At 49.8% G+C, this 18,060-nt stretch overlaps 1 protein-coding gene across 2 annotated transcripts in view; it reads right to left on the bottom strand.

Annotated features, from left to right (window-relative positions):
• SPOCD1 (SPOC domain containing 1) overlaps nt 1-18,060 on the bottom strand; it is a 948,037-nt gene that overhangs the window by 81,600 nt on the left and 848,377 nt on the right. For both annotated transcript variants that reach the window (XM_069622501.1, XM_069622502.1), the window contains one exon: nt 6,138-6,324. In XM_069622501.1, coding sequence (XP_069478602.1) covers nt 6,138-6,324 — 187 coding nt within the window. The remainder of the gene's footprint in view (nt 1-6,137; nt 6,325-18,060) is intronic.

Raw genomic sequence — 18,060 nt, 5'->3', positions numbered from 1 at the left:
TTTCAGCTTTTCTAGAGTTTGGCCTTGAGTCGACCAAGAGAAATTACTTGCTTGCTTTTTTAAAGTTCATTGCATTATTTGCATTTTGGCTGTATTTCTTTTCAATTAATGGTCAGTTGCAAATCAATTAAAAGCTGTTAAAATATGCTGAAAACCAATTTCAGTGCAATCAAACAATAAAAAAAGTTATCAGCTGAACTCAACCAAATTACTTTAAAATCGCAGATCTTAGGCGAAGCCAATGCAGCTAAATCTAAAAGGTCCCCAATGTCGGACATATATTGATCAAAAAGACAGAATGCGAGTACACAACCCTGTCTCACACCCCTTGAGGTTGTAATTTTTGATGATAAACCTCCCTCACTATTAAGCTTAACCTATACTGTAGTTTGATCATTAAGAACAGTAATTAGTGACAAGAGACCACCTGCAATCCCCAATTTCCTCCGTTTTATCCATAACAAATTTCTGTTTACTGCATCGAAGTTCAAACCATGGACTGAACACAAGTCACCACCATACCATTTAAAGATGTCCTCATTTGTTGTTGAAATCCCGTTTACCACTTCTGAAGACGGGCAGTTTCAATCGCCCACCCTTCTAGATGTTTTAAAAGTAGGGTGGTGAAAACGTTACTATCTGCGTCAAGTAAAGATATCGGTCTGTAATTTCCTGGGTCATTTCTCACACCTCTCTTATAAATTCGAATAGTATGGGCTACATGCCATGACTCAGGAATTGTTGACTCCTCGTATTATCGACCATTCGTCTAAAACAGTGGGCCTCATTATGAGGTTGGAGGTAGCCATGGAGCCATTAGCTCCATGGCTGCCTCCAAAACCCTACCGACTCTGCCCTGGTGAATGGAGCAATTACCGGTCCATTCCAAGGTTGGCGGGACCGGTAATTCCCCATTCACCAGGGCCCTTCCCCATTCCCATTTGAGCCCCCATAGGGCTCAATGGGAATGGAGAAGGCGCTAATAACGGTACCGCAAATTGCGGTACCGTTATTAGCTCCAGAGTCCCTTTGCGGGTCCCGTCCTTAACGCCTGGAATAACCAGGCATTAAGGGAGGACCCGCAAAGGGAACACGTAGTAGGGCGGTAAGGGATTACCGGCACCGGTGCCCTTACTGGTGCCGGTAATCCCTTACCACCCACCTCGTAATGAGGCCCAGTATGTTTTAGAGTTTATTGGGACCCCGGGGATTTCGACAAGCTTAGTTTACTGATGGTGCGTTCAGCCATATCACGAGCAACAAATAAAGTCCATGGGTGCTCCTCCCTATGTTGGTCAGTGAAACAACTTAGGTTTGGTAGATTTTGTTCTGTAAAATACAGGTAAAATGGGTATCTGATTCACATACTGAGTTTAGTTGGAAATTAACTTGTCTATATGGGTCACCATTAATAATTTTCCAGAATTCAATTGAATTCTTATTTCTCAGAATCTCTTACATATTTTCAGTCTCCCTTTGAAGAAGTTGAACTCGATGGTTCTTCAACGAGTTCCTATACTTGGTTTTAACTCTTTTAATTTCTCCCAACCTTGTGGATGAACTCAGTGTCTCTGAGTATTTCAAATTTTGTAAATTGGCTCGCATGAGGCGTTTCCTGTTTACATCATCATCATCATCATATAAATGGCTATGTTTCGATTTTAGCTTCCAAACAGGGGTTGCGGGGCTAAGCAGTGAATGATCAGTGATATCCTTTATAAACGGTTGGAAAAGATCTATGGAAAAGATGTTTTACTTCCAGCTCAACAATGTTGTTGCCAAAAGTTTCAGATAGCAAAATTCATTGACTCAATATTACGAGTATTCCACTATATCTTATTGCCAGAAAAATTAACCGAAAGATCTCAGGGACCAACAGGGTTCAGGCGTGTAATCCATGAATACATTTTAGTTACCATCATACTATGATCACTCCATTCGTTTGGTAGTATGTCCAAGGAAGTATAGCAATCAAAAACCCATGTGCCTGCAAAAATATAATCAATGGTAGAAGAGTGAATACCATTGATCCAAGTGCACTTAGAAGAAACATCACTGGGCACCGACCCATTAAACATTATGAGACCCAATCCATACAACATTCTCAACCATTTATGACCTTTCCCTCACTAATATTGATTGACGTAGGTCAGGTAGATCCTTGGGGCCCATTAAGGTGCAATGTGCATTAAAACCACAGGATAACCGTCTCTTGTACTGTTACACCATAGAAGTATAAAGGGACCAGGCTTGTTCAAAGCTACTTCCGAGTCAATAATGCCTTTATGCCAATAAACATTTATAAATAAAAAATCAATAGCCCTTTCACCCTCTAAAATTCGAATAAGAGAGGCCATAACACCATTGCAAATAGGAGAAAAGCCCACAACATTTGTGTTCCAGATATCTTAATCAAGGTTAGCAGGCCTCCAGAAGGCCTACGCACACAACCCTTTCATGCTGATTGAAAATGAGATACATATCCATCAAAAGATGGTATGTCACTTAACCATGTTTCTTGTAAGAAACTCAGATAGTGTAGTTTTAATTGTTCACCCAAAGTTAGATTTGACAGCACATCACCATGGCCTTGTGAGTTCCAAGATGTGAAAGAGCATCCATAGTAGAAATTAATTTGCTTTGGCTAAGGATTTCCAGTTTTCCCTGATTGAAGGAATGCACCATTCAGCCAGGACCAGTCATAATTTGTATCAGGAGTCTCAATATTATTTCTCATAAATGACACACCCCTATCAGTGTTTCCGCTAAAATCGGCAGATACCAGAATTTTTCTCGATTGAGTATCAGACTTCAAGTTCTCAACATTTAATCCAGAAACCTCTTCCTCGTAAAGAGATACATCGAAGCTCAATAACCTCAATTGGGAGGCTTTATTCAGGATGGTATTAAGAACAATGACCATGTCATGATTTGCGCCTCCCTCAGCCTGTTTTAAAAGGCACAGGGGGATGATCCTAATTTCAGGGCATTTAAAAGCACATCCTGTTTGTGAATTCATGATGCGCTTTTAAATGCCATGAAATATCCCCTTATTTGCACAAATGAGCCAAAGTGTGGGGGGCATCTATATGAGCGCATTTACGATGCACTTATTCATACGCTCATTGTGGACTGGCCCAAGTGAGGCGATGCGCTTTGGAGAATCTGACCACGTTTCTGTCCCTTTCTATCTGGACAAAAGCCTTAAGCAGAAAATGATCAAGCTCCTGCAAGCTCCCACCCCGTTACAGATGAACTACTCTAAGCAGCTACTGCCTCCATTTTACCGGGTCTTATATTCTCACGCATACTACACAGCCTAGATCTCCTCCTTCTCGTAAAGTACACAAATTCCATGTAGATTGTGTCATTTTTCCTAGAATCTATTAAAATTACACCTAACCCCAACTATATTAACGGTCCTTCTAGAGAGTATTACATCTTGGTGTATCATGCTTCCACTAAAAGCACACCTACTTTTAACTACATCAATGGTCCCTCGAGAGGGCATTACATCTTGGAAAACTGTGCCTCCATCTAAAGTGCATTTACTTTCAACAATAGCAACTGCACTTGTAGAGGACATGGTTCTAATTAAACCATGCCTCCACTCAGAGCACACCAACTCTCAACTGTACTTCTAGGACATAATTTAAGTAAGCCATTGCTCCACTTAGAACACACCTATTCTAAACTACACCAACTTTCCCTTCTATAGGCCATCAAATCTGACTTTGCTAACTACTTTTCCTCCAAAATCATCACACTCAGGCAAAAAATTAACTCCCTCCCGGACTCCCTCTCTCCTCCTCCCCCCGCCCTCCTCCCTCTTCCATCATGTCTACCTTCTCTTCGGTTTCCCCCTCTGACGTCTCCTTTCTTCTATCCAAAGCCCACCCCACGTCCGCCCCCTCTGACCCTCTCCCCTCCGTTCTCATCCCTAAAATCTACCCTCTTCTTATCCCTTACCTTACCACTTTCTTCAACTCCTGCCTCTCCTAATCTACCTTTCCCTCTGCTTTCAAGCATGCAACGATCATTCCTAGTCTTAAGAAACCCTCTGCTGATCCACTGCTCACTGCTAACTACATACCTATCTCTCTTCTGCCTTTCCTCTCTAAACTCCTTGAACGCCTTGCCTACTCTCAACTCTCCTCCTTTGTCTCTACTTCCTCTCTCCTGCCTCCTTTCCAATCTAGCTTCCGTCCCAAACATTCCACTGAAACTGCTCTCACCTCTATTCTTAACTCGCTCCTCTCTGCTCGTCATGCTAAGCAATCCTCTATCATTATTCTCCTCGATCTGTCAGCAGCTTTTGACACTGTCGATAACCCACTCCTGCTCCACACTCTCTCCCCTTTTCGGGTTCAAAGGCCCTTTTTCTAAAATGGCTATCCTCTTACCTTTCCTCCTGTTCCTTTGCTGTTTCTTGGGGAGGACAGACCTCTCCTTCCTTCCCTCTTATTTACGGTGTTCCTCAAGGCTCTGTACTTGGTCCTTTCGTCTTCTCTCTCTACACCTCCCTCATTGCCCCTGTGATCTCCTCCTTTGGCATCTCCCATCATTTCTATGCGGACGACACTCAACTCTTTCTCTCTTTCTCCTCCTTCACACCTGACCTCCACCTTAAACTCTCCTCTTGTCTCACAGCCATCAAGAACTGGATGTCCTCCCGCTTTCTCTCCCTTAACACTGATAAAACCGAAGTCCTTTTCTTCCCCTCTAATACTCTTCCCCCTCCTTCTCCTCCCCCTTTCATCCACTTTCCTCCCTCCAATCTACCTATCTCCACCCATGCTCGCAATCTAGGCGTTCTATTTGACTCCTCTCTCACCTTCTTACAACACATTTCACTCACCTCCCGCACCTGCAGATACCACCTCTACAATATTTGCAAAATCCGTCCCTCCCTCACATTCCACGAACCAAACTCCTAATCTCCTCTCTCATCTTTTCCCGCCTCTTCTACTGCTCCTCTCTAATCTTCGGACTTCCTGCATCTCAGCTTGCCCCTCTTAAATCTATATACCACTCTGCTATTCGTACCCTCTGTCTCCTTACCTCCTGCGACTCCATCTCCTCCTCGCTCTCCCACCTTTGCTGGCTACCTTTCCACCTACAACTAAAATTCTGCTTTCTCTGCCTTGTTTTCAAATCCCTCCATGGTCTTGCTCCTCCTTATCTCTCCTCCCTTCTCTCCTTCTACTCCCCCTCTTGCTCCCTTTGTTCCGCTGACCACTTCCTTCTCACTGTACCTCCTTCCCCCTGCGCTTCCTCCCGGTTCCGCTCCTTCCAACTCCTTGCTCCTCTACACTGGAACTCTCTCCCCCTCTCAATCTGCTCTTCCACTACCCTCACCTCCTTTCGCACTTCCCTTAAAACCCTCCATCTTCAATCCCCACCTTGTATCCCCCCATGCCCTCTCTACTCCCCCCCCTATTTTTCCCCTCTTTTAATGCCCCTCTCCCCTCTCCCATTATACTCTCTCTCCCTTCCTTTCACACTCATTCAATCCTTCTCCTGCCCCTCTCCAGTCCTATACCCACATCCTTTTACACTTAGTCAATCCTTCCCCTGCCCCCCTTCAACACTCTTATTCCCACTCCACTCCCCCCTCTCAGTTAATTGCTCTTTGCACTGTTTTGTTGAATGATTCAAGTTGACATTTTTGCTCACAATGTTATTTCTTGTTATTAATCTGTATTTGTTGTTCCATTGTACAGCGCCTTGGTGTAAAGCGCTCTATAAATAAATAAATAAATCAATCAATTCTGAAGAAACCATAACACCACCCAGTGCACACCTAAACCAAATATCTTTCTCTGTACTCAAATACACCAATACTAACCTAGTATACTTACAGTATACAACTACTCATCTGAGCAAGGCCTTAATATCTTTCACTGCAAAGCTAAGGCATCTGCACTGTCCCATAGAATATGTGGCTGCCAATCTGAGTGTGTCTCTTCTCAATGGGAATATCCCCTTACATTGTACACTTTGCAATGTAACCTACCAACTATAAATTGAACATGTGTCTGTTTAAGTGATGAATCCGCTCTCAATAAACATCTGTTTCTGGACATTGGAGCAAAACCCCTGGTGCCAGCCAGACCATGGCTCACTGCAGTACTTACCAGGTCCGCCCAATGGGTGAAGTTTGGAAGGGATTGGCTGGTACGATGCCAGCGGCACCACAAACGCCTCCATGGCCTCACATGTCAGAATCCCATATCGCTGCTTGTTGTTTAGATAGGCGTACAGCAGGGAGTATGCATGGGCATCCTTAGCATCACTTGGGCTGAAGCGCATGATGCTCATTTCCTAGATGAAGATGGAAAGCAAAGTGAGGGGGGAGAGGTTTAATGAGTAATGAAACATGAACATGAGATAAGGTACATGCACAAGCAAAGTGGCACTGGCTCAGCTTCAAGACTTTATCAAGGATAATAAACAGCTGAATGGTTTCCATGCCGGGTTTCAGCCAAAGGAAATCAAATGGTGTCCAAGCCATTTTGAATGCATATCAGGATTAGGCAACAGAAGATTAACCCTGTCATGGGTTACATTATTCAAGGTGGGTAATATGCAGTTCTTTGTTACTGCCCTCAATCAAAAACTACCAGTGCCAGTGGTTGAGAGAAAGACACAGAGGGTGAGAGAAGGAGAGGGACAAAGAGCGTGAGGAATAAAGAAAAAGAGAAAAGATGTCTGCTTGTGTCTGTGTGTGCGGGTGCATATGTGTGTGTGTGTGCACACGCACTTCTTAAAACTGCAAGCTTAACTATAATAAGGAACTCCCACTTTGGCCCATAGGTCTCAGTCCTTGTCCCGACCAATGAATCTTGTGTTGTGTCTTGGTATCAAAACTGACACTGGCCCTCATTACGACCCTGGCGGAAATCGACCGACCGGACCGCCATAGCGTAAATAGCGTTTCCGCCATTGCACGACGGAGCAAAGTGCGGCTCATTCCGACCCATCGGGCACGAGCACCACGCCATGGCGGAAGTGCAAAGTCCGCGATGGCGGAAATGACCCCAAAACGGCCCACACCGCCGCCGTACGGCGCCCTAGGTGCAATTCCGCCACCCATCTTAGCGGTCACCGCAATGAGCGGCAACCGGAAAGTACGGTGACCGGAAATATACGGAAACGGAAGTAAAAACATGGTCCCGGAACGGGAAACATCACGCCGTACACCTATAAAAACACTATTTCCACACAACCATTAAAAACACTACCCTGAGACACATCCCAACCCGTTAGCCACCCTAGTGAAACCAAGAATAATGGGAAAAGTAGCGAAGAAAGCGTGCGACCGCAAGCGGCAGGTCCACTTCTCCCGTGAGGAACCCACCATGCTCACAGAGACCCTCCAGGAGAATGCTGCCGCCGTCTTCTCCACGCAAATGACCAGGACGGCACTTGCGAACAAGAAGGCCATATGGGCCCTGGTGGCACAGCGGGTAAGTGCGGTGGGGACCGCACCCCGCAACCCACAGCAATGCAGAAAGCGATGGGACGACCTGCGGATCCGCGTCCGTAGCATACTTTCTGCCAACCGCAACATTGCCACAGCTACCGGTGGGGGATCGGAATCACCCATCAAGTTGACCCCCTGGGAAGAAATCTGTGCCTCCACCATTGGAATGGAGAGTATAGAGGGAGTCGGAGGGATGGAGAAAGGAGTGCAGACAACCGAAGAATCAGGTAGGTGCCCCAAATAAAACAATGCCAAAACCACAATGTCCAATCATGTGAAGTACCACGTGTCCACATAGTGCAACAGTAACACATGTCCAGGAGAACGGCCACATGCATAGGCCTGATAGCACACTTTAAAAGTCACATTAAATACATAAATAATTAAAAATCCTAAAAACACCCTCTACACGTGCAGCAGGCACACCCTAACTGCAGGCTGCAAAACAACTGCACCCTCACTCCACACACAAATGAAACCACCTCCAAGGCCCCAACCCAAATCACCCTCATGTACCACCCCAATGCATGTGATACATTGCCATTCCAATTTCCACAGACCCATTTATAACGCTCGCCCTCCTTTACTCCACCACAGGGTCCGATCCAAACGACGAGCTCCAGGACACCCCTACCAGCACACCTGCAAAGAGGGCCAAGACCAACGGCCAAAGACCCTCCACCTCAGCTGCACGCATCAAGACACGGCAGCAGCACAAATCGAGTGGCAGCACACAGGAGGGAACTCCAACAGGCACCCCAGCAGCCAGCATGCCCACAACAGCACCACCACAGGTCCCCACAATGGATGCCACAGTAGGCACTGCTTCTGGTGGCAGCAGCACCATAGGTGACACTGCATTAATGGCAGCATGCTCCGACACAGAAAACGGGGATGTCGAAGTTAGATCCATCCATGACCTGTCTCAATCCCCCTGTCTGTTTCATCCCGTACACCATGAGGATACCACGCAGGGGCACCCACAAGACGACGACTGGCCATCCCCCACAAGCCCTGTGGCAAGGCAACATGAGGTGACCAGCCCCTCTGTGACACCACCGCAAATGGCCATGGCACAGCAGAGGCAACAGTCCCTCGACCAGGTGATCGTGCAACAGCAGCAACTGGCCACGCTCCTCAAGGACCATGCTGATGAATGTGGGGGTACTAAGGCAGCCATAGAAACATCAACTGAGACACTTAGGGCAGAAATGGAGAGAAGTACAGAGACACTAAGGGCACAAATGGAGAGAAGCACCGAGAGCCTGAGAGTACAAATGGAGAGAAGCACCGAGAGCCTGAGGGGGGAACTGCATGCGACGTCCAAAGACGTATGTGCTGAACTTGCCGCTGTGCGCCGTGTGCTCACTGAGCTCTCACAAACCCTTAGGGACATGCATGGACGTGAGCAGACAGAGACATCATCCGTTGCAAGTTCCGTCCAGGGCAGCCCCCAACGTAGATCTGGGAGGAACCTGCGCTCCACAGGCAGGGGTGCCCCTGATACCCGGAGAGGGGGCTTGCAATAGCGACTGCCCACTGACAATGAGCATCTTTGGACACTGGTGTTCGGGGGGGAGGTAGGAGGGTGGAGGGGGTGTGTTGGGCTTACTTGGGTGGCGGGTCGATAGGGTGTTTAACATGATATCACATATGCCATGAACAATGCACGATCATACAATGAGATGCGTGGACATTGATCTTTGTGTACGAGGCCATTATAGGCGTACAGTCCATATTGTGCATGTTCCAGACACACACAGTGCCACAAGTCCCGTGTCCATGTATCAGCCACCAGGCGTGAGTGCTAGAAGCATGAATCTATGATATGCTGACGAATGTCACGGCCCTCCTGTGCCTCGCAGACTCCTTGAGGTGCTGCCACATCCCCACCCTCATCATGACCATCTTCAGGTGCTTGCAGTTCTGCGTCAGGGGGCATGGGCACATTTCTACGTACGCACATGTTGTGTAGCATGACACATGCCATGACCATCTTTGCAACCTTCTCATGTCGGTACAGGAGTGCCCCGCCAGACCTGCTGAGGCAGCGGAAACGAGTCTTCAGTAGGCCGAATGCCTGTTCAATGACTACACGGGTACGTGAGTGGGCATGGTTGTAGTCCTCCTCATGCTGGTCCCGTGGGTTGCGGACTGGTGTAAGGAGCCATCTCTTCAGTGGATACCCGGCATCACCTGTATGTGGACAATGAAGGTATTTTGAGGAATGCCATTGCTACGTACACACCCCCCCCCCCTTCCTGCCAGGTCATTGCCGCATCACATACCCCACACTATCATGCTTGAAATGAGACTCACCGAGTAGCCAGGATCTGTTCCCTGCGTGTCGCTCCATGTAGCGTGGTATAGTAGAGTTCCTCAAGACCATAGAATCATGGGTTGATCCTGGGAATCGGGCACAACAATGTGTAATGATCCTGTTGGAGTCACACACCATTTGTACATTCAGGGAATGAAATTGTTTTCGGTTGCGGTACTGGGCCTCCATGGCATGTGGGACAACCAATTCCACATGGGTGCAGTCGATGGCACCAATGCAACCCAGTATGCCGCCAAGTGCATGGAATCCCACTTTTGCGTTCGTAATTTCCTGCTCCGAGCGTGGTAGAGAGATGTAGTCGTCTGCGTGCTGCAGGAGGGCATTGAGCACTTGCAATAGTGTCCGTGAGAACAGTGGCTGTGAAATGCCATGCAACTGTCCGACTGTGTGCTGGTAGGTGCCTGTGGCCAGGAAGTGGAGTACAGACACCACCTTCAGTAGGGGTGGGATGGCGGTTGGGCTATCTATCATGCTGGCAAGGTCAGCCTGTGTCATGTCCACAATGGCGGTTATGGTGTCCCGGTCCAAACGGTAGAGGGTGTGGATCTGCTCATCAGTGAGGTTGAACGGATGTGCTCGGAGGCGTGGGATTGCGGGCTGCCCGCGTGGTGGTAGTGGCTGTGCTGGCGGCCCTTGCTGGCCCTGCCTTGCCCTCCTCCTCCTCCTCCTCCTGCGTCTCCTCCGTGCGGCCGGTTGTAGTCGGTGTTCGTCTTCTTCTTGAAGTTGGAGTACTTGCAGTGCTATCAGGTCCCCCAGGGCCAACATGGCTAGTCCTGCCGGTAGCATTTCGGAGTGGGTGTGGTTGTGGGAGGGGGTTGGGTGTGCAATTTATGTGCTTCCAGGCTGTATGGCCTCCACCTGTGGTGATTCATTCCACCTGTGCAAGCTGCTCTCCCCTTTGGGCGAGCACGTCCCGCACACAACGCTGCAATTCGACGAATGGCATCTTGCCATTACAATCATGTATTTGTACCCGATGGCAGTGTAACATTGGTTGATATGTTCATTCTGCTTTGGTCCCATTGTTTCACATACTATCTTTGCAGTCGCGAACAGACTTGTGAAGGGTCAGTGGAACGTAGTACTCGAGTAACGGTAGACCCTCATGCAACACTGCACCGAGGTTCACCGACGGGCGGGGCGTCCCATTTGTGAGTGAAGGCAGTTGCCATTTTCACACACAGCCGCACTAGATGGATCAATTTGTGATTTCAAGCGGCCACAGATGCCTTTTCGACGTGATGTTGCAAATGAGGAATTCGAAGGACGGCGCTTTCGGTTTTCAGCTAGCGGCGAGGAGATGCCCACAGGTCTGACTGCAAATATAACGTTCTATTGTTCAATGTCCTTGGGACAGGGGCCATGGCGTGGATGCAATGATTGATATGAATAGTATGGGATGCGCAATAGCGAAGTGGGCGATAAGGCCGGACGTTCCCAATTACTTGTTGCTTCACAACACTGAAATTACGGGCTGGGGCACAGTGGATTTTGCAGGCTGCATTACGCACAGACTCAATGGAAGTTTCACATGTCATGTGAGTATGGAAGCAGGCGTTTGTGATAGTGTTTTCACCTCGATATAGATAGTTATGATTCGCTAGTGGTTTTTGGTTGGTGATGATCCTTTGGAGTGGGCTAGCATGCATATGGCTGTGGATTTGGTGTGATCATTGAAGTGAGTAATTCAAATGTAGTTCTGATGGCCATACTATTCTTTTTCATTTCGTTTGGGTGACAGGTATCTCCTCCCCTTTTGCCACTGCCATCTGTATGCCACTCCTGCAGATGGATTTTACTCCCGACACCTGCTGCTTCGTGTTAATCAGTGGAGCAGCATTACGATCTTATGGGACGATCGCCAATGGGCCACATGCCCTTACGCAGTACTAGTGGCTAGGAGCAACATTTCGGCCTTTCAGCTGGACTAGTGCCTCCCTATTGGGACGGCCCTGCGGGTCGAGGCGCTTCCATGTTGCCTTTTCGTACGAGAATGTAGCCCCTGTGTGCCATGAGGGTACAGGGCGTCACACAAGAAGCAGCTGGTCATTTATTGCGGATGCAGCCCACAATGGTGAAATGTATTTTGGAGTTCATGGCCTGATGGCTGTATGGGCTTGGTGAATTTGTTGTGCATTAAATTCCTATTCTGATATGAACCGTGTAGCGTTCTTCTTTGCAGGTGATGTGTCATATTCCTATTTGGGGAGCGATGTATTGTGAGGAGATCTGCATTGGGTTCCAGCTTCGGAGTATAGTTGCGTGGTACTGTGCTGGGCGCGTTTGCCTACGAAGCCCAGTGAGGTCAGGGATGAGGGCTGCCAATGTGACTGTTTTGATGATGTGATGCTCAGGGGCGGGGAAATGGCTTTTGTGTAACAGATGCCGGTCAGCCAGTTGGATTGGTGGTATGATGTGATTATCAGAATATGGCTGGTCACAGGTGCCTGTGTTTGCGTGCGTTTCTTGGAGGGAGACTGAGGTCATGTCCATTTGTGTGGCTTCTGTATTCGTGCCATCTGTGCCCTGCAGCTTCCATTGGCCCCTCTTGAGATTCATTTGTTCGTTGGCAGGCATGGATGACTTGTACATTTCACTGGTTGCATTGTGTGGCTTCATTGCACCTACGGGGAGTTGTACAATGTGGCCAGGGAGCGGTGTACAGGCACTCAGTAGGGCCGTTTACGGTTGGTTCGCGATGCCGTACTTCTCACCATGGCGGAATGGTACTTTCCGCCGTGCTTGATGGCGTTAGGTGCATGTCCGCTGGGGTCAGAATTCGCGTACCGTTGCGCCATGGTGGTAATTGCGGTTTGGCATGGCGCGCGCGCGTACTTGGTGCAGTTAGCGTTGGCGTTCACTGCGGTGTCGCTAATGGCATCGTACTTTGCGGTGACGGGTCATAATCGCACCGAGCGCTATTCGATGGCGGTATTGCATTTCCGCCATCGTTTTTCGATTTCCGCCAGGGTCGTAATGAGGGCCACTGATCCATCCGTGATCTCTTGAATCAACTATTAGGGCCTCATTATGAGTTTGAAGGTAGCCATTCTGCTATTAGCACCATTGCTGCCTCCAAACCGGGCTCCATTACCGGGTTCCTGCAATGGGGACTTACCGGGTCATTGCGACATAGGAGGACCCGGTAAGTCCTCCTTGCAGGAACCATTCCCCATTCCCATTTGAGCCCCCATAGGGCTCAATGGGAATGGGGAGGGAGGTAACAACGGGCACATTACAAGTGTCCCATTGTTACCTCCCTCTTCCCCTCACGGGACCCGGAAAAAACGTCTGGTTTTACCAGACGTCTGATCCGGGTCCTGCAAAGGGAAATTCGTAATAGGCGCTCCCGTAATGAAGGGGGCCGGTCCCGTACCGGCCCCCTTCATTACGGCAGCACCAAGGTCGTAATGAGGCCCATAGAAATGTGTCTTTTAGACGAGACGGATCAAAATAATTCTTTACCTCTCCTGATTTCTGCAGTAGCTTTCCATAATCGATAGATTCATCCTGTATCCACTCATCTATTTTGATGTGAAAGCTCTAGGTAGCAGACTGTAATCTAATATTTAGGATGCTACGGCCAGGCGCTCACAGCCCTAATGCACCTGCACTGGCTCTGCACTCAGAATCATCTACAAAAGTTTATGCACAGATGCTTACCTTTCTGGCAAATTAACAGACTCCTTTTAACATGTCATTGGGGGTCATTCCGACCCTGGCGGTAAGGGGTAAACGGCTCAGGTAAAGGTGCCGGAGCCGTTAACCCCTTACCGCCGCATTACGAGTCTGCTTGCGGGAACCCGCTAAGGACACCTGGTTTTACCAGGCGCCCCTAGCGTCTCCCGCGAGCAGACCAGGGTGCTAACAACGGGCCCGTTATTAACGAGCCCATTGTTAGCTCCCTCCCCATTCCCATTGAGCCCTATGGGGACTCGAATGGGAATGGGGATGTGCCGGGTCCGGGTTCCTTGAATGAGGAATTACCGGGTCCTTCAGGGTTGGAATGGCCCGGTAATTCCTCATTCAAGGAACCCGGACCCGGTACCCGGTAAGGGGGTAACCATGCAGCAAATTGCGGCATGGTTACCTCCAAGGTCGTAATGACCCCCATTGTGGGCTTTCATCCAGGTACATACCTCACTTCATTGCACCAGCCTACTTGCTGCTCGGAGACCTTAGTACCATTATCTGTGCAAAAAAAACTGCTCCCATCAACCTCCCACATGCAACGTTGAATCACATTCTATGCTCTGAGAGGATAGCTGGGTGCAAAGTGCTTAGAAACAAGTTACTTACCTGTAACTGTTGTTCTCCAGCATGGGTCTGGCATGGATTCACATGCTCCCAAATATTCCCTGTCGCCAGGCTGGGAATCCTCGGTAAAAGAAAAAACAGTTTCACTTTCACTTACAAACTATCTTTCACATATAACCCAATCACTGAGCTCTAGGTCATACTGCCACCAGCCAATGACTGCCCTCTCCCTAAGCCCCTCCGCTGGCAACCATCTTCAGATTTGGTAGCATGTTAAGTGGCAGTATGACCAAAAAGAGCTGCAGAGGGGCAGGAGGGATGCTTCGCAAGTGAATCCATGGCAGACCCATGCTGGAGAACAAGAGTTACATGTAAGTAACTTGTTCCTTCTCCAGCATGGGCTCTGGCATGGGTTCACATGCTCATGAATATTGAATGCATAGCAGTACATACATACAACACCACAGGAGGTGGCAAGGCTCAACAGAAGCAATTACTCTTACCTCCGGACCAGGCTCAACTTCAAGCGAACCCGTTGTGCAGCACTGCTTGGCCGACCCTGGTTTCTTCTCTGGAGTCCCTGTCGACGCTGTAGAATCTTGTGACGGTGTACGTAGACCTCCATGTAGCATTCCTGCTTTTGTCCAGCAAGGGCACATCAGACAGGAACGCCGTCGTAGCAGCAATCGCTCTGGTGGAATGGGCTCTTGGACAGCTGGGCAGCAGTCGGTTTGCCAACCGGTGACAGTGAGTGAAACAGCCGGAGAGCCACATGGAGATGGAAGCCTTGGACAAAGCTTTCCCATGGTTCACAGGACCAAAGTTCAGGAAAAGTTGTGACGTCTTCCGGAAACTCTTTGTGCATGCCACCAAGCACTTCAGTGCGCAAGCCACATCCAGCGAGTGCAAAGTCCTTTCAGCCAGCGACAAAGGAGTCAGAAAAAACACAGGCAACACCAATGGTTAGTTGAGATGGAAATCCGATGGGACCATTGGCATGAAGGAAGGGTGCGTCCACAGCACCACCCTTGTCTCGTGGAAAGTCAGGTAAGGCCTCACCTACCCCCCTAGCAGAGGTGATGACCATGAGAAAAGCTGCCTTCCACGAAAGGAACAGGAGAGGAACTTGATGCATAGGCTTGAAGGGGGCTCCCATGAGTTTCGTCAGCACTACGTGGACTTCCCATGCCGGGGCAGGCACCTTCACCGGCGGAAACATTCGAAACAGTACTTTGAGGAACTTCTTGACTAGACGGCGTGACCAAAAAGAAGACCATCTCGGAGACCTGGTGTAGCGGCAGATAGCCGCCAGATGCACTTTGATGGGGGTGTGTGCCAGCCTTGCCTTAGCCAACGACAACAAATACGGAAGGACTGAAGTTCCGTGACCCTCAGGGGGTTGATCTTCTGCGACCGGCACCAAGTCGTGAACCACTTCCAGTTGTGCCCATAGCACTTCAAAGTCGACGATGCCCTGTCAAGGACCTCCCTGCAGTCCACCGGTAGCTCGTACCCACCAAAATCTAAGGCTGCAGGAGTCAGGCCTACATGTTCCACGATCCTGGGTTGTGGTGCAGGATTGAGCCTCCTTCTCTGGCGAGCAGATCCACGACCACTGGCAGCTTGACTGGAGGTGACAGTGACAGGCTAAGAAGGTCCGGGTACCAAATTTGCCTCTACCACGTGGGGGTGACAAGTATCATCCTGTACTGGCACTGTTTGAGTTGGCTGATGACACGTAGTAGTAAAGGCATCGGCGGGAACGCGTACAGGAACAGGCCTTCCCACGGGAAGGAGAACGCATCCCCCATGCTCCATGGCTTGGGGAACCTGCTGGCGAACCTCTGGAACTTGGCGTTTGTCGCTGTCGCAAACAGATCGATCTGGGGTCTGCCCCACCTGAGGAAGAGGTTGTCCACTTGATCCTGCCAAAGCTCCCATTTGAGGCAAGAGCGCAGCTCCCTGCTGCGAGTCGGCAACAGTGTTCTTGACTCCCGCCAGGTGAAAAGGAATGAGAAACATCCCCTGAGCGATGGCCCAGTGCCACAAGTCCTGCGCCTCTCTGTAGAGCGCTGGGGATCTGGTGCCCCCTGCATCCCGATGTAGAACATTGTGGTGGTATTGTCTGTGAAGACCCTCAGCACTTTGCCCTGGAGGGACAAAAGGAACAACTTGAGGGCCCAGAACACGGCCCGCAGCTCCAGGACATTGATGTGGTGATCCCTCTCCTCCGGCAGCCACAGGACTCTGGCATGGAGACGTCCGGTGTGGGCTCCCCATCCCTCCAGGAAAGCGTTCATGGTGACCATCTCCTGGTATGCGGGGCTCTGGAAGTCTGTGCCCCTGGTGAGGATGGAGCGCACGCCCCACCACCTTACCGATTGACGGAACTCCTCATCGAGAACAATCCTGTCCATGAAGCTTCCGGACACCTGGCTCCACTGGGCATCCAGGAATTTCTAGAGGGGTCGCATCCGCAACCTGCAGAGCCTGATCAGGTAGATACACAACAACATCATGGCGAGCAATGACTTGATGGCTCGCACTGTGGCGATCTTCAGTGCCAACAGCAGTTTTACCTTGCCCAAAATGGCCGCAATCCTCTCTTCTGAGGCAGCTGCCAGGCAGGAAACTGTGTTGAGCTGGCCACCAGGAACAGAGCATCTTGCATTGGAATCAAACAGGACTTTGGATAGTTCACAGAGAATCCCAGATCTGTCAGCAGCCAGACGGTCCTGTCCGTGTGGTCGACGGCGATCTCCCTTGACTTGGCCCGGATGAGTCAGTTGTCGAGGTACGGGTACACATGTATTCCTTGCAGACATAGATGGGCCGCCACTGGTGCAAGGCACTTCGTAAACATCCTGGGTGCTGACTTCAGTCTGAAGGGAAGGACCTTGAATTGGTAATTCAGTCCGTGTACGACAAAGCGCAGGAACTGCCGATGCTTCTCGTGAATGGGGACGTGGAAGTACGCGTCCTCTAGATCCAGCGACGTTAGGAAGTCCCCTTCCTTCAGTTGGCCAAGCACGTGTTGCAACATGACCATCCTGAAATTTTTAGGACTTGAGGAACTTGTTTAGTCGCCGCAGGTCAAGAATGGGCCACCAGCCCCCGGGCCCCAGAGGCGCTTTGCAACGCACTCTATCGCCCATTCTTTTTTACCATGGCCGTACCTCCTGCATGAGCTGAGGGATGTGCTGCTCCTGTAAGGCCACCAGTGGTATCCGAAGACACTTCTGCTGGAATTCTAGAGTGCGTCCACGGGTGAGAGCGTCCAGCACCCATCGGTCGTTGGAGATCTTCCACTCGCTGTTGAAGCCCGCCAGTCGGCCTGCCACCGAGGTGCATGGGTGGGGGCACAACGCTCTGGACGGTTCAGTCCTTCCTCGGGGCCTGCGTGCCACTTTGGGTGCGATGACGGCAGCAGCCACCTGTGAAAGCCTTGTAATGACCCCTGTAGGGCTCCTGAGTTGTGGAATGGGAGGGTTGATGGTAAGAGGACGATCCACCGCCGAAACCCTTTGACAATCCTCCGGATTTGCCTCCTGAGGCACGAAAGGAAGGGCAGTGTTGCTTCAGCATGCCAAGGGCCCGGGCCATCACTGTGTCGGTCTTGATGGCTTGCAACAAGTCATCGACAGCCTTCCCAAAGAGATTGTCCCTGTCGAACGACATGTCCAGGGACCTCGTCTGAACTTCCTGCCGAAAGTTGGAGTCTTTCAACCAGCCACGACGAAGGAGATAGACACTGTTCCCCACCTGCCGGAACCCTATGTCAGCGATGTCCAGGGACACAGTGATGGCATAGTCCGATAACACTTTGCCCTCCTGGAGGATCTCCAGCACTTCTACCCGCTTGTTGTCTGGGAGTAATCCCAGCAACGGGGCCATCTTTTACCTCAGCTCCCTGCCGTACCTGGCCAGGATCGCAAAAGCATTTGCTGTCTTGACCATTGTTGCCACCGAGTATATC

This window comes from Ambystoma mexicanum, chromosome 11 (genome assembly GCF_040938575.1).
Source record: "Ambystoma mexicanum isolate Mex_15411 chromosome 11, UKY_AmexF1_1, whole genome shotgun sequence".
NCBI lineage: Eukaryota > Metazoa > Chordata > Amphibia > Caudata > Ambystomatidae > Ambystoma > Ambystoma mexicanum.
Note: the sequence above shows the minus strand (reverse complement) of the source record. Positions and strands in the feature narration are given on the sequence as shown.